Source organism: Heteronotia binoei, chromosome 12 (assembly GCF_032191835.1).
Source record: "Heteronotia binoei isolate CCM8104 ecotype False Entrance Well chromosome 12, APGP_CSIRO_Hbin_v1, whole genome shotgun sequence".
In the NCBI taxonomy this organism is placed as follows: domain Eukaryota; kingdom Metazoa; phylum Chordata; class Lepidosauria; order Squamata; family Gekkonidae; genus Heteronotia; species Heteronotia binoei.
In genome coordinates, this window is record NC_083234.1 from 62,266,478 (window position 1) to 62,283,992 (window position 17,515).

Sequence of the window (17,515 nt, forward strand, 5' to 3'; positions counted from 1 at the left end):
CAAGTGGAGAGTGTTATAAGAACATCAGCAAGGGCCAGAACAAATGAACAAACAAAGAAAAACTTCTTTAAGTGAAATGTCTGTTGCCAAAAAGAATAAAGAACTAGGCACCAGATGGGCCTCTGTATGGAAGACATTTCAAAAATGTGACATTACCTCAGAAAAGGCCCTGTTTCTGATTTCAGCCAAGAAGTTGAGAGCAAACAGAGCAATCAGAGGTTTTAATTGGCAGGTTGGTACAGTATGGGAGGAGACCATGAGATAGCTTTAGATATGAGAGGCTAGAGTTAAACCACATCATAATGAACTGCCCTGCTTGTTTGAATGTGAGCATTCCTATTTATCTACATGTTCTCATGTAGCTGTCTGAGATAAAACAGGAGATGAGAAGTTTGTGCTATACTACTTCAGATTACAGGTAAGTGGTTCACATGGCAGTCTGTTCCTCCATGAAAAAGGTCCCTACACATAAAAGGCTAAGTAGGAGAAAAACTAGAAGAACTCTTCTCTGTGACTTGGTAGTTTTTTACATGCAGAGACTTCCTACTTAGAACAGTAGCAGATATAGGTGGGGAGTCAGAGTCCACCTCCTCTTCCGTCTGTGAAGGATGACTGATGATGTTTGCTCATCTACCAGGCCTCTGTGATGAATGAAGTAACACTCAGTTCCCACTGAGACTCCCAGTATTCCATTCTTTACTTTCCAAAGGAGAGAGAAGGTCTGTCTCCCTCCAGAGTCAGTTTGGTGTAGTGGTTAAGTGTGTGGACTCCTATCTGGGACAACCGGGTTTGATTCTCCACTCCTTCACTTACAGCTGCTGGAATGGCCTTGGGTCAGCCATAGCTTTCGCAGAGTTGTCCTTGAAAGGGCAGCTTCTGGGAGAGCTCTCTCAGTCCCACCTACCTCACAAGGTGTCTGTTGGGGGTGGGGGGAAGGTAGAGGAGATTTTGACCACGCTGAGACTCTGAGATTTAGAGTATAGGGCGGGATATAAATCTAATATCATCTTCTTGGTGGATATTCTGCCTCTGAAATGCTAACTGGCTTGGTTTGAAATTTTAGGTACTGGAACTCCCTGAGGAATCTAGTGGTCTCCTTGCTGAATTCCATGAAGTCCATTATCAGTTTACTGTTCCTTCTCTTCCTCTTCATTGTTGTATTTGCTTTGCTGGGGATGCAGCTCTTTGGAGGACAGTAAGTTCAGTCATCTGTCTCAATGGTCTTTGACCAACCAGCTTTTGTCCATCAGGGAAGAAAAGCAGTTCAGAGTTTTTGCAATTTCTGGAGTTGGGGCTTTGGTCATTGGTTTGCAACTGGACATTTGTGCTGGTCTAGGCTCTATGAGAGGAGCTGCCAAAATGAGTGTGAGGAGTAATGATGGGCTACCCACCAAGCACCAATAAGTGATGATTTCAGATTTCTCATCCTCGATGATTTAGTCCAAAGAACTTCTCTTTGATTTCCTGCTTCCTTGTGCAAATTGAGCCAATAACACTTACCTTTTGTGCCACTTTATTTCTTTGCCCCATAAAATGTCCACATTTTCCCACATTATTTGTATGTTAATTAATGAGGGGTGTGTGTGTATTATTGTGTGTATACACACACACACATGCATAAAGCAAGCTGAAACTTAATCCCAACACAATGGAAGAGCTGCTGGTGGGGAGGTCTGACCCAGGAAATGAGTTATCCCCTGTTCTGAATGGAATTACACTTCTGAAGAAGCAAGTTCATCACTTGGGCATTCTCCTGGATCTGGGCCTTCTGTTGGATGTGGGAGTGGTGGCCAGATATGCCTTTTACCAACTGTAGCTGTTGAATCAGTTACAGTCTTTCCTGGGCAGAAAAAATCTTATTGATGGAGTGGGTCATAGGGACCATGTCACTCTGGTTTTCTTCCATCTTCAGTGGCTTCTAGTTTCCATCAGGGCTCAGTTAAAGGTGCTGGTATTGACTTTTATAGGGCTGTATGGCCTGGGACCAGCATAACTTTAGAACTACCTCTTCTCATATGAATCTACCTGTACCCTCTGATCATCTTTGGTTGTCCCCACCATCTGAAGCTAGAATGGTGGCGACAACCCAAGAAATGGCACCAGAACTTAGGAACTCCTTCCCTAAGGAGATATGTCTGTTTGCCTCTATTGATTTCTTTTGCCAGCAGGTGAAAACTTTTTTGTTTCATCCAACATAAACCCAATAATGCGTATTGACTCTCCTTCTAGTGTTGTTTGTTTATATGAATTATTTTATATATTGAATTATTTTATATATTTGGAATTCCTCAAATTCTGCTTTGGTGGGGTCTGCAGCTGTGCCTGGGTCTGCTTGCTGTGCTTGGGCCCAAAGCAGCATCTGGCATCCTTCTTTGCTGTGGCTAGGGCTGCAGTGGCTGCTGTCATCCTCCTCCTCCATGCTGGGGTCCAGTGCTGCTAGGCCTGCAGCAGCAGCCATTGTCAGTGCTGAGCTGGAGTGGCTCCCTAACTGCCTTGTTCTGTGCATGCACAGGCTACCCAGTTCTATTGCAGGGGGAAGTAAACCCCCCTCTATATATGTTCTTTTATTTCAGATTTTTCTGAAAACTTGGGAATTCCCCCAAGTTTGAAAAAACAAAATCTATTTAGCATTGGTGTGGCCTTGATCTGCAGATTTAGGTATCCACAGATAGGGCCCATGTGTCACTGTTAGTATACAGATACTGTATAAATTGCACAGAAAAATGATACAAAGATGTGTCCATGATGCAAAAGTTTGTACAAACCCAACAATTAAAAGTGGAGATCTATACCATTGACAAAAATCTTAGCTAATATAAACAAAATAGGGAATATTCACTTATCCCTAACCACGCTGTGGTATAAATGTGAACTCACCTGGTTGTCTTCTGGTGGGTAGAATGTATTTCAGAGACGGTTCCAGAAAAGTGCAGCATCATCTGAGGCTGATTTTGATCCATTTAAATTGGGAGAAATGGGGACAGTCTAGATCCAAGCTAGACCCAGAGTTGGGTGGATGCTTAGCATTCAGTGTCTGAAATTCCCCTCTTTTGGAATTCATTGCGTGAAGGGGGAAACTGTACTTGCCCTACCTTGACCTTCACTTTTCTGTCTTTTCCAGGTTTCATTTTAATGATGAAACGCCAACCACCAATTTTGATACATTTCCCACCGCCATTCTAACTGTATTTCAGGTAAGTTCAAAAGGGTCCCTTTCAGATTCCCTTAGAAACAAGGGAGAACTTTTGAAAGTAGTTAAAATGAATTGGAATACCAACAGTTTTCTCCTCTCAGAATTGCTGAACATATCCTAATGGAGCAATTCAAAGCAGATTCCCTATTGAGAAGTAATTTCTGTGATATTCACTGGGGCTTGCTCCCAGGCAAGTGTGCTTGGGAGTGCACTGTAAAATGTCCAACAAGTAGGAGGACAAGACTAAGGGATTTTCAGATTTTTCAGAAATTTGGCTGCCCGAAACATCATGTGTGCATGGAAGTGTCACAAGTAAATTTGCTGAGTGAACTGATCACTAGCAGGTAACCCATGTAACACAGCCCATTCCTAGATGTAGGGCTTTTCAGCATTTTTATTTTCCTCACAGGCAAGTTCCTGTTTCTTGGGTGAGTGGGTGACCCGCAACACATTCATTTTATTCCCTCTAATGGTCGATTCCATATTACATTGGTTTATATTCAGTGTAAAAACTTGCAGTTTAAATCTGCGGAGAGATATACCAGACATAAACTGATTTTATATTGAATCAACAGCCAGAGGGAGCAAACACACATAGAATAGAACTCCCCCCTTTGAAGAAATAGAAACTTCCAAGTGAGGAAAATGAGAATGCGGAACAGCCCTTACCTTCACATGGAAGATGGTGGAGTGGTTCCTTTCCTTTTGCTACCACTCCACTAAGAAAAGTTGGGAGTCTTCTTCCAACTTAAGTGGCTTATCTGTTGAAGGAAGAACTACCTAAGCTGGAAGAAGGCTCCTTAGGCTAGTTGGACCTGCCTCAGTGGGGTGGAAATCTCCTGACATTGACCATTAATTATTGCTGCATTTCTGCTAATTTTTGTGTACCATGCTTTGTTTTGAGAGATCTTTGCTTCAATAACTGTCATAGGCACAGTATATTGCTTTCTAAAACAATAAGTATGGTTACACATTTTATGGGAAATGTGCCTTGAACAAATTCTCAGAGGAGTATTGCCATGCCTGCAGCGGTAGAATTGAAAAAAAAATGTTTGGAGATATAGTTTAACATGTATGATTGCAAATTTCAACAGAATTCATTACTATGATGCAGTGTGTAAATTCTGCAAAGCAAGAATTACTACTTGTTTAAAACGAATGTACTTTCCCCACCAACCATGTATTGCATGTGGCTTTACTGAGGAACTGAAATCAGAATAATGTTTTGTGTTCACCTAGCACGTCTCAATTGTGCCATATATATTATTTGTCAGATTTTTATCCAACCCTTCCTCTAAGGAGCTCATGATGGAATCTGTGGTTCTGAACTAGCTCCTTAACAGGCCTCCCTATGCAATAAAGTGTTCAGATAAGGGGGGGAAATGAACATATGCAGTGAAATAATGATTGCTTTTTGGTATGCATCTGTGCATGAAATGCAGGAGTCTTGCCCTGATGAGGTGGGGGGGGGGATAAATTATTGGCAATTGTGGCAGGTATTCTGTAAGCACCAGTCCGCCTGTATCCTAAAGCTTCATAAAGAACTCTTTCCTGGTGTTCCTCCCACCCTATTGAAGCTGATTATTACAATACGCCCCCATGGCCCCACCTGTCGTGGCACAGTGTTAACAGCAGTAACCTGCTTTATGTCTTTGCTTGCAGCTCCCAACATTAATGAGGACAGTAGCCTGAAATGGGCCTGAGGTCATAAGAAAAATAACATTGTGTTTGGCCTTCCAGCTTTTTGCAATTTAAGATAATTGAAGGATGGAATGATAATCGGTGAGAAAGTGAGAGGAAAGTCATAGCCTTCAGTTCAACAGCGTGTTGGGAAGGGAGAGGAGGAAAGGCTCAACAAGAAGGGTCCAATTCTTTCCCTGCTTTCTTCTTGCTATGAAATTTATCCATTATTTTCCCCATTTTGTGTTGCTGCTATATGTATCATGGTTGCTAACTCCAGTTTGGCAAATTCCTGGAGACTTGGGAGTAGAGACTAGGGAGGGAAGAGTTTGGGGGAGTACATCACCTCCCAAAGCTGCCATGTTTTCCAGAGGAATTGATCTCTGTAGTCTGGACATGTAATCCTGAGAGAACCCCCGGAGGGTGGCAGCCCTAACACATCTACATAGATAAAGTGGCACATATAAGTAATCTGGATATGATAGTATGGATGATTTCATATATATCTGTACATTGTTTACTGATGTGCATCTGTGCTCATGCACATTGGTAGAATGCCACTCAATCCATCAACTTATCTAGGGTTGCCAGACAGGGCAGGGGATTCTCACCAGCCGTGGGGGGGGGGGCTTCTAAAGTTTTGCCCAAATAACAGAGCATCCCCTCTATCTCCTGGCAGCAAAGTGATGCCACTTCTGGACACACAGGGAGTGATGTCAGCACTTTGGGATGTCCCCCCTCTCACAGTTTTCTACCATTTTCCTCCTGCCATAAAGCTGAGCAGCAATGGGGAAATGGAGTGGCTGCTATCTGTGGGTATTATTTCTATAACTTTTTTGGTGACCTTCTCTCATTCCGTGTTTATTCCCCCACTAGGGGCATGAGATCCCCTGCCACCCCAGCAATGCAGTGGGAAACATTTTTGGAGTGAATAGCATTTTGTGGCATCTCTGTATGAGAAATGCTCCAATCCCATCTGATGGAAGAGTGACCTGCTCCCCAACAGAGGCTAATTGGAAGAATGCAAGGCCAGAGCAGTATATCATGAGGCATAATAGGCAGCCTTCTCCTTTGTGTGGGCACTTTAGGTTCCCAGGAGCTTTTAATTAATGTATTTCTTGTGACATCCTCATCGTTTGCTCAAGCCATAGAGATTGATCGAAAGAGGCCTTGCAGGATGTTTTCCCCCCAGCCGCAGACAGCTAACTGAAACAAAAAACAACATCTCCTTTCCTGCCATAAAAAGCTTCCCAATCAGTCCATGTACAAAACAGAATTATAACAATTCCAATCAAACGATAAAGGAGCATCAAAAAAGTAAAAAGCAAAGCTAGCTAGCCTCCTCAAAGGTTCTATAGGGCAAAAAGTGTTTTTGCAAGCCACTGAAAAGCCACAGGGGAACTTGCCAGGTCAGTCCACTTCCTCAGAGAACTCTTTAATAAGAGCACTGCTGTAAGAAAACACTTGCATCTTGTAACCTTTGGCCTTGCTTCAGATAGCCAAGGCAATTACTGTAGGCCTTCTATTGTTTTTTTCTTTCTCTCTTGCACGCTTTTCTAATTAACTTTTCAGATTCTGACCGGGGAAGACTGGAATGCAGTGATGTACCAAGGGATAGAATCCCAAGGGGGTGTCCACTCAGGAATGTTCTCTTCGATCTACTTCATTGTCTTGACGCTGTTTGGTAACTGTATCCTTGCACTGCCTAAATTTGATTTGCTAATGGCGGTTTGCGCCACTTCTTCACTAGCAAAAGCACATTTCAAATCAGCAGTGGCTAGCTAATGGGCAGCTGGTGAAAGTTACTGGAAAGCCATTAAGTGGGAAATTGATCCATTGTGAAATGTGGCTGTTTATGAAAAGGGAAAGACTGGTCTTTCGGAAACCTTTAGATGCTGAAAACCTAGACACCTGAAGGTCTCTTTGCACAGAAATACATCCTAAATTCTCCACTTTCTTTTTTTCTGTAAAAAAGTGTATCTCTCTTTTCATGTATTAACAAACATTTATAATGCTTTAAAAAAAGCAAAACCAGAGTGCTGTTTTGCATCCAGATTTGTAAACAAATACATTTATTCAAATTGGCACACTCTAAGGGCCAAACAAGACATGATGGCAGGCTGTGTTTGTATTCATGTGCCTTCTGTTCATAGATGGGGCAAGAAGGTGGGGTGTTGGTTAGCACAATAATAAACACATGGGGGAAGGGAGGTCCCTTGTTCTGCTGAACAGCCCAGCTCTGACAATGGAAGTAAAGTGGGATGAGGAGAAAAGTGCTTTAAGTATCAGAGCACAGTGTGCTGAAGAGAGGGAGTGGGAAGCTCTAGTTCCCTCTTTATGCTTCTTTCATGTAAAAATGGATTCCCACCTGTTTTATATCTGCGGGCATATCTGTTGATGAATCCCAGCTGTGGGTGTAAGACACATGATGCAGGGACGGATCCCAGCCAGCTCCACTCTGAAACAAGTCCCAATTTATTCAGTGGCATTTACTCCCAGGAAAGTGTTCTTACGATTGTAGCTGCAGCTAAATTTGCTGAACCTATACAAGCAGGGGTCTGGTCGGTGTCTAGTTGGGAGCTGAAATTCCAGGATGGAAGATGAGAGACACAAGCTGTAAATGTTATGTGTGTGGCCCCCTCGTGCCTATATTTTTTACTCAAAGGCACGTAATACAGCCATCTTGCTGAAGTTAAGTAGGCTTGGTGGGACACCTCACAGATATACTATGTAAGCTGCTGTATTCTATGCTGGAAGAAAGATGGGACTGTCCCCTTTATGTCTAGTTTGGCCACAAAATTCTTTTTTGTAGAGGAGGTTATAGAGTCTGCTTCGAAGGAAGGGAGGGATATAAATCAAATAAATAATAATAATATACCCTCACAGTCACTGGTAGTCCCTTCCTATTGCTTACACTCCAGTGCCAAGTGGTGTCAGAGATCCAAGGGCTTGAAATTCCCTTGGAAATATGTGTAGCACACCTAGACACGGTCACTGCATGGTAATGCACACACACCTTTCAGCACACAGAAGATGCATTCTCGCTTGTGTGGGCGGCAAAGAGGAACACCTTTTTAAAAAAGATCTGATTCATTCATTCATTTGGAGAATGGAGTGGCAATGAAATTGCAAACAGCTTAGTTGGCAAAATGAACCCTGCATCACTTCACACTGCAACAGAGAAGGATCATATTCTGGAACTATTTCTCTGTCTTCATGTTGTATATGTGGACTCATGCTATGTTCCTATATTACCGTCCTTGCCTGGCTCATTGGAGCCTTCAGGACTGAGCTTGGGGACTCTGGAACAATGGGCAGTAGGATCCAAACCCCTGAAACCCTGGCCCAGTCAGAGGCCCCCTGCTAGTTCAAATGACCCAATGGTGTTCTAGCATGGGAAGCCTGAACTGTATATAGTTGGCCCCGTTGGCCCTAGTCTGCAGTCTTCTAGTTTGCACATTACCATGCTGTAACGAATAAAGAGAGCCATGATCACTGCAAGCGCATCTCTTCTATGCATTGAACCCACTATATTATACTTCCTAAGTGAAGAAAATCAGAATAACTGTACAGTATTCAGCCTCTGGCAATTTGCTAATAGAACACCATTAAATGCAGCCATTAATACTAATACTAAATACTAAATAATACTAATACCAAAACTAATACTCTTTTTAAAATTTTTCTCAGTGTATTCTAAAATGTATGCAGTTTTAATTCTAGGTTGCTGGAAATAATAATGTCTCTGAGATGGTGCAGATGCCTTTTTCTTACCACTCAATAATAACTGATAACTGAAATCTTTATTAGGCATTTGTTCATAAGAATCCAGATAATAGGAAGTAGGCCACTCAATAACTACTTTCCTAACCTACCTCAAATTTAGGGGCAGTTGGTCCAGGCAACACACAACTGTGGCTGCCAGACAGGCTTGAGCCTGCCCGTTTTACAAACTAAACACTCTCTCCCTCGCATCACTACAGTTACCAGGATGTGCTTATTTTATAGTGTGTCTTTTTATTTTCCAGCATGTGTCCAAAGCAGCTTACTGCAACAGAAGAAAAACCATAATAAAACAAAACATCAACAGCATAACCCCCCCCCCCAAAATATCAATTGGTTATGTGTCAATTTCAAGAGAAATCGCAATTGCCCAGTGAAAAAGGAAGACATCTCAACCCTTAAAACAATCAAATCAAACCATTTTGCAGTTCTGAAGACAGTTGGTTCCATTGCCTCCATGCCATGTGTGTAAAGGCCCAGCTTGCAGCATAAATATATGCAAAACTGATGCAAGGCCCAGTTTAAGAACATAAGAGAAGTCATGTTGGATCAGGCCAATGGCCCATCCAGTCCAACACTCTGTATCACACAGTGGCCTATACACACACACACTGTGGCTAATAGCCACTGATGGACCTCTGCTCTATATTTTTATTCAATCCCCTCTTGAAGCTGGCTATGCTTGTAGCCGCTGCCATCTCCTGTGGCAGTGAATTCCACATATTAATCACCCTTTGGGTGAAGAAGTTCTTCCTTTTATCCGTTTTAACCCAACTGCTCAGCAATTTCATTGAATGCCCACGAATTCTTGTATTGTGAGAAAGGGAGAAAAGGACTTCTTTCTCTATTTTCTCCAACCCATGCATAATCTTGTAAACCTCTGTCACGTCACCCCGCAGATGACGTTTCTGCAAGCTAAAGAGCCCCAAGTGTTGTAACCTTTCTTCATAGGGGAAGTGTTCCAAACCTTTAATCATTCTAGTTGCCCTTTTCTGGACTTTTTCCAATGCTATAATATTTTTTTTGAGGTGCGGTGACCAGAATTGCACACAGTACTCCAAATGAGACCGCACCATCGATTTATACAGGGGCATTATGATACTGGCTGATTTGTTTTCAATTCCCTTCCTAATAATTCCCAGCATGGCGTTGGCCTTTATTATTGCCGTCGCACAAAGATGGCAGGAGTATCTGTGTAGGGAGAGGCAGCCTCTGTTTTGCCAAGCACAGCATCCCTGGGGAACTCTTGACCCAAACCCTGCTGAAATGAATGAGAATTGGGCAGAAAAAGGAGCATTTGCTTCAGTGAAGCTCGCTCAGAAGTTCTTGGCTGAGTGAGCTGGTAATCCAAGTAATGAAATATTTTCCTGGTTACAGTTGAATTACAGATGAGCTGGAAAAGGGTTAGGATTTAATAACAGTCATTATTCTTTTAAGCCTGTGGAGCTGATAATCCATTCTCAGGACTGCCGTATATGAACCTGCCAGGTACAGTTTGGGGGCACCATACTGTGCCCACTTCGAAGCAAATTCTGTTGATGGATGATTCCACCAGAAGGCTGTACTTAGGGCAGGATGCTTTTAAGAATGATTTCTGCTGTCTCCTCCTTGCTTCTCCTTATTTTGCATTTCAGTGGCTTATATCTCCAAGGAGGGGCAAGCTGGATGTGATTGCAAGGGCCTCATTCACTGCTCCTCACCATTGCAAGTCTGCCAGACTTTGCTTCCCATTGTTGCATTCTCTGCACCTGATACTGAACTCATCCATTGCAGATCAGAGGAATCTACCAGCTACCTGACGCATTTATAAAACAGGAAACATCAAGAATTGTTTTCTGCAGGGCTTTTTTTGAGCAGGAATGCACAGGATAGCAGTTACAGCTGGCTTGGCATCAGGGGGTGTGGTCTAATATGCAAATGAGTCTCTGCTGGTTTTTTCCTACCTAAAAAGCCCTGTGTGAAACAATGGTGATGTCAGGGCTGTGTGGCCTAATATGCAAATGAGTTCCTGCTGAGCTTTTTCTACCAAAAAAAGCCCTTATTTTCTGGGACAGATGTCAATGTGTTCACTGTAGGGTTGCCAACCTCCAGGTGGTGACTGGAGAAAAACCAAGGTTTCTGTGATAACCAAGTGGTGGCTGCAGTTCTCCTGGAATTACAACTGATCTCCAGGCTACAGGGCTCATTTTCCCTGGAGAAAAATGACTGCTTTGGAAAGAGGGCTGTACAGCATTGCATTCTGCAGAGCTCTCTTCCCTTCCTAAACCTCGAATCTCCAGAAGTTTTCCAACTTGGGAGTTGGCAACCCTAGTTCATTGCAACAAAGTTGCTGCAGAAATTAAATGCACAGGGAGACCAAATAAGCAAGGTGTTAGTGTGTGTGCTTTTGTAAGCAAATACCAGCACCCACATTTAAACAACATGAAAGGAAACCCACTTTCCTTTATGGGATTTGATGACACTTTTTGCTCTTTTTCACTGGAATCACTCTAGATTTGCAGAGGGCACCGGAAAATCAGGCCTGTTTGGTCTCTGTAGAAATCCATCTTCTCAAGTGTTTCAGACATCAGCTAATTCAAAGGAAGAGAAATCTCTGATTTATTTTAACTTTCAGTGCAGTTTCCAATTAACATTAATGAGTGTTTCTGAGCTAAATTGTGGATGAGGCCTTTGAACATTACAATTCCCTCAGTTTACCCCGCTGATACCATAACAGAAGGCCTTTTCCTGAGGAGTTTCTTTAAGAGAACGCCTGCACTTCCTAGAGGGAAATCAAATGTGATTGTATACTGAACCAGCCCAAATCATTTAGCTTTCCCAAGTGGCTGAATTTGTGCAGCCACTGAAGCTCCAGGAAGTCTTGTAATGTCATGGGTGGTGCTGAGGGTTTGATTCCTGGATCTCACAATTTGGGAGTTGTTTAATGCAGAGGTTCCCAACCCCCGGGCTATGGACCAGTACAGGGCCGTGGCCTGTTAGCAACCAGGCCGTGACTTGTATAATTATTTCATTATATATTACAATGTAAGAAGAAAAAGACAACATTGGATTTATCCCATCCTCTGAATCACAGTGTCAATCTCAAAGAGTCTCAGAGTGGCTTACAATCTCCTTTACCTTTCTCCCCCACAACAGACATCCTGTGAGGCAGGTGGGGCTGAGAGAGCTCTCCCAGAAGCTGCCCTTTCAAGGATAACCTCTGCCAGAGCTATGGCTGACCCAAGGCCATTCCAGCAGCTGCAAGTGAAGGAATGGGAAATTAAACCTGGGTCTCCCAGATAAGAGTCTGCACACTTAACCATTACACCAGACTAATAGAAATAAAATGCACAATTGTATCATCCTGAAACCATCACACCCCCATCCCTGGTCCGTGGAAAAATTGTCTCCCACAAAACCGGTCCTTTGTGCCAAAAAGGTTGGGGACCGCTGGTTTAATACATTACCAGCTTGTGGCAGCTGAACTGGACTTCACCTGTTATAGTGCAAAATGTAGCAGAAACTCTTGGCTAATTGTCTTGACACCAGCAAGTTAATGGAGAGATGACTCTAGTAATACAGGAAACTATGACATTGGGAAATGGTCATAACATCCTCCTAGAATCCACCCAAATTATGAACTTTTCCTTTCCAGCCTAATCATCTTACTCTTATATAGACCACAAGCAATAAAGAGACTTCTCCCCCACCCCATTTTTTTCTTGCCTTTATGTAGCAACACACTGGTGCCCAATGTACTCTGCTATGTGAGAGACCCTGAGAGCATATTTCTCAAACAGCAAATTACAGCTTTGTGACTCGTAGCTGTTATGTGGGGTCCCAGCCCAGCAGTTTGCTGTGGTTCTGGACCACAGAAAGCGAGGAGAATATGTTTGAGAGCACTGGATTTTGTCCTGTTACTGGCTGCCCTCCTGCCTGGACAAGGGTAACTGAGGAGTTCCTCACAGGTCTCCTCTCAAGCCCTTCTACTACAACTGGTGGGATGCCTTTTGGCAAGTCTCTGCAAGGAGAGCAGTCATTGGGAGAGGCAGGGAGTAGTTCTTCATGTCCTAGTCTTTGGACCCTCACCCCTTTGAACCCTCACCACCAATCAGCATAGGGACTGCCTGCAGCAGTTCCCTTTTCCTCCCCTGGGAGGAGCTCCCAGTTGATGTTGGCAACCTCCTCGCCCAAGATCCTTACAAATGAAGCTGGTCCAAGCAGCCTGCATTGCTTCTCTACTTTCCACTCTCATTTTTCACTTTTTGATCCCACCATACCTCCAAGGAGGTCAGGATGGCATACACATTTTTACTCATAACAACTAAGCGGCTAGACGAAGAGACAGTGTTTGGTTCATTGTCACCCAGATCACCCACATATGTTTTGAAAAGAAACTTGAACCCAGGTCTTCCCAGTCTAAGGCCAGCGTGCTATCTAGTACCTCACATTGGTCCTCCATGTAGCTGGACAGCCTTAGAAAAGGAAAGTGTTAGTTGTGCTGTCTGGACAACCAGTTTTCCACTTTATTTTGATTAATTTAAAGCTACATTTATTTTAATTTTAAAAATACTTTTATGCTGCCTTTCTACCCAATTTAGGGACCCCAAGGTGGCAAACAATCAAAAATATTAAAGCAGTTTTAAATATACACTCACATATATAAAACAGTTGAATACAGTTCAACAAAACACATAAATGCATAAATGGGAAGGTGGGTCAGTGAAAGAATATTGAAAGAAACAAGAAAAGTCTATCTCTGTGGGTGGATGACAGTGATAGAGGGACTGGGAACCACAACGGCCCAAAGGTTTCTGTGGAACAAACGGGACACATGAATCCCTCTGGGGAAGGAATTCTTTAATTTTAGTGCCACAACCAAGAAGATCCTTTCTTGCATTTATCTTACTTCAGATGGTGGAGGCCCCCATGATGACTGTAGTGGTTGGGTAAGTTCTTACAGGATTAGGCAGTTCTTAATATATGCTGACCTCTAAGCTGTTTAGGGCCTTAAAAGTCAGTACCAAGTGTCACGGGCTGGGGCTGGAGCTGGGTCAGGCAAAGTCCAGGGGCAGTCCAAGGTCTGTAGCCGGTGAGCAAAGAGGGTCCAAGGCGCCAAAACCAAATCACAGTCCAGGTATCGCAGGTCAGAGGTTCAGAAGCCGAAGTCAGGGGGTCCAGAAGTCAAAGTCAGGGGGTCCAGAAGCCAAAGTCAAAAGCCGAAGTGGATGCTAGAACGTCAGGTAAGTGACTAGTTGCTTCCACAAAGCCTCCTCCCAAAGCCCACAGCTATATAGCCCTCTGTTGTCTGTTGCCCATTTGGGCTAATTGCTGGCTCAGAGAGGCAGCCAGGATCCTGCTGAGACTCAAGCATCCTCACTCCTAGAAGGGCCAGAATCCTTTCAAAACTCAGGGCTCAGGGAGCGTCTTGCTCGTGAGCGTGCCGCCCTCCTCCGATCCCTGAGGTCCTGACGAAGGCGGTCACGCACACGAGCCACCCGAGAGGGCGAGGCAGGGGGGCTTGGATCTTCTCCAGCAGGAGGCAGGGGCACTGGTGCAGGTGGCAGGGGCACAGTTTCTTCCGCAGGCTCAGCTTCTTCTGCAGGGTCCCCAGTACCCATGACACCAAGCACCTTAGCTTGGACTCAGAAGTAAAATGGGAACCAGTATAGGCGGAACAAGACAGGAATGATATGTTCCCTATTAAATCCCCACGTAGAGCACAATGCAGTGATCTGATCTAAATGTTACCATGGCGTGTACAGCACTGGCAAGATCTTTTGTCTAGGAAAGGTCACAGCCAGCTGCAACTGCTGAAGAGTGCGCCTGGCCATTGCTGCCATCTGCTTATCAAACAGAAGGCCTAGGTTCTGCAATATTTCCAGGCTATGGGTCTCCTCCTTTAGGGGGGAATGTAACCTCCATGAGAACAGACAATAGCTCAGTTCCTAGGTCAATCCTCCCTCCAACCAGCACCACCTCCATTTTGTCAGGATTAATTTTATGTTGTTTTAATTAATGTTAGCCGCCCTGAGCCCATCAGGAGAGGGTGGGACATAAATATAATAAATAAAATAAATGTTTAAGCTGAAGCTAATTCATAACTAATTAATTTTAAATTTAAGAAATTACATATAGGTTTTTAATACCTTTCAAAAAGAGGTATAGAGCTTTTAAAACTATAAAAATAATTTGTGAAACTGACGTCAAAGCAAGCTCAAGAGCAGCAGAACAGAAGGGACAGTAGCCCAGGTCCTAGAGGTTTTAGTTGCCATTGAAAGAACAATGGAGCAAGGGTGGGGGCTTCTTGAGCATTCCAAAGCGTTGGGGTTGCATCTGTATTCAGCAGGCCCTTGCTGGTAGATTGAGTTTGAGGGAGAGTGGGGTCATGGAGGAGGAGGTATAACCTGAGAAAAAACTCTTATGAAATACTTCCTCCTTTGGAATGAGTGAAATGCTTTTAAAGATAAGGAGAGCATGCTGTAGACATACACAGCTCTTAAATCCAAGATGCATTTCTGCATCTAGAAGGATACCTAATCTTCATGAGGGGAGCACGAAGGGCTTTTGTTGCTGCTCAGCCGCTGCATACCTTCTGTTGTCCTTTGGCCCTGACATAGTTGACCATTTCACCTCTCCTTCAAAACACTTGACACTTTTACACCTGAACTGGGCAAAAAATAGCTTATTGCTCTACCTTGCAGGAGGGGGGGGAAAGAACAGAAGGAGGTGGGGAAGGAACTGCACCAAAGCCTCAGAGAAAAACTGAACACTTAATTAAGAACTTAGCTCTTTCTAACCAAATTGCAAACATAGGTTCATGTGCCGAGATATCATAGTATGCATTAGCTTGCAGTTTCCTCTCTAGTATTAGGCATATTTGCAGTTTTGCTTGTATAACCCACACTTTTATAACTTTTAAGAGCCCCGTGGCACAGAGTGTTAAAGCTGCAGTACTGCAGTCCTAAGCTCTGCTCATGACCTGAGTTCGATCCCCGGTGGAAGCTGGGTTTTCAGGTAACCGGCTTGAGGTTGACTCAGCCTTCCATCCTTCCAAGGTTGGTAAATGAGTACCCAGCTTGCTGGGGGAAAAGTGTAGATGACTGGGGAAGGCAATGGCAAACTACCCCATAAAAAGTCTGCCGTGAAAACGTTGTGAAAGCAGCGTCACCCCAGAGTCGGAAACGACTGGTGCTTGTGGTTTTCCTGCCGATCAGCTGATTGGCTGGGGGGGTCGGCCTGGGAGGTGCTTCATGGCCTTATCCCTGGCCTTAAAATGGTGAAAACGGGGAGGAGGAGGAGGCAAGGCTGCGTGGTTGGGTGGCGAAGGAGGGAGGAGGAAATGGGGGGGGGATGGGGGGAGGCGCTGCAGAGGGGCCAAATTGGGTGCCCCCACCCTGCAGGCCCTGGAACCGGTCCCTGGGGCCAAAAAGGTTGGGGACCACTGCCATAGAGAAACAGTCTAGGAGCACTAGGAGCTTTGCCCTATTGAAAATGGTATAATTCAAGATTCTTTTGTTGTTGGAACTCTTCTAAACCACAATTATATCTTCTAAACCAGGGGTGTTAAACATGCGGCTAGGAGTCAATCAGGCCCTCAGAGGGCTTTTATCAGGCCTCCAAGCAACTGGGTGTCATCTGCTTCCAGGTCTCTCCACTGATGCTTCCTTCTCCCTCTCTTGCTTCCTTCTGCATCACAGCTTACCTTTTCAGGCTTGCTCAATCACACAGGAGCTACAGAGCAAAGCCTGTATTTCTCCATTGGCTGAGGCTCCTTTCTTGGGGAGCAAAGGGTGGGTGTAGAGAAAAAGCTTTCTTTGACAGGCTCTCTCAATTACATAGCAGAGCTACTGAGTGAAGCCTCTCTTCCTTCTACTGGCTGATGCTCCTCCTCCCCTAGGGAAGGTCCCCTGGCTGATTAATAGGAAGCAGAGAGTGAGTATAAATGGGCGGTCTTCGCAGTGGAGAACGGTAAGCAGTGGGGTGCTGCAGGTCTCAGTACTGGGTCCCATGCTCTTTAACTTGTTCATAAATGATTTGGAGTTGGGAGTGAGCAGTGAAGTGGCCAAGTTTGCAGATGACACTAAATTGTTCAGGGTGGTGAGAACCAGAGAGGATTGTGAGGCACTCCAAAGAGATCTGTCGATGCTGGGTGAGTAGACGTCAATGTGGCAGATGAGGTTCAGTGTGGCCAAGTGCAAAGTAATGCACATTGGGGCCAAGAATCCCAGCTACAAATACAAGTTGATGGGGTGTGAACTGGCAGAGACTGACCAAGAGAGAGATCTTGGGGTCGTGGTAGATAACTCACTGAAAATGTCAAGACAGTGTGCGATTGCAATAAAAAAGGCCAACACCATGCTGGGAATTATTAGGAAGGGAATTGATAACAAATCAGCCAGTATCATAATGCCTCTGTATAAATCAATGGTGCGGTCTCATTTGGAGTACTGTGTGCAATTCTGGTCGCCGCACCTCAAAAAGGATACTATAGCATTGGAAAAAGTCCAGAAAAGGGCAACCAGAATGATTAAAGGTTTGGAACACTTTCCCTATGAAGAAAGGTTGAAACGCTTGGGGCTCTTTAGCTTGGAGAAACGTCGACTGCGGGGTGACATGATAGAGGTTTACAAGCTAATGCATGGGATAGAGAAAGTAGAGAAAGAAGTCCTTTTCTCCCTTTCTCACAATACAAGAACTCGTGGGCATTCAATCAAATTGCTGAGCAGTCGGGTTAAAACGGATAAAAGGAAGTAATTCTTCACCCAAAGGGTGATTAACATGTGGAATTCACTGCCACAGGAGGTGGTGGCAGCTACAAGCATAGCCAGCTTCAAGAGGGGATTGGATAAAAATATGGAGCAGAGGTCCATCAGTGGC

General features: G+C 44.2%; 1 protein-coding gene across 9 annotated transcripts in view; it reads left to right on the forward strand.

The window, feature by feature from the left end:
- CACNA1B (calcium voltage-gated channel subunit alpha1 B) overlaps window positions 1-17,515 on the forward strand; it is a 490,529-nt gene that overhangs the window by 315,060 nt on the left and 157,954 nt on the right. For all 9 annotated transcript variants that reach the window (XM_060251289.1, XM_060251281.1, XM_060251280.1 and 6 more), the window contains 3 exons: window positions 1,064-1,195; window positions 3,122-3,194; window positions 6,446-6,563. In XM_060251289.1, coding sequence (XP_060107272.1) covers window positions 1,064-1,195; window positions 3,122-3,194; window positions 6,446-6,563 — 323 coding nt within the window. The remainder of the gene's footprint in view (window positions 1-1,063; window positions 1,196-3,121; window positions 3,195-6,445; window positions 6,564-17,515) is intronic.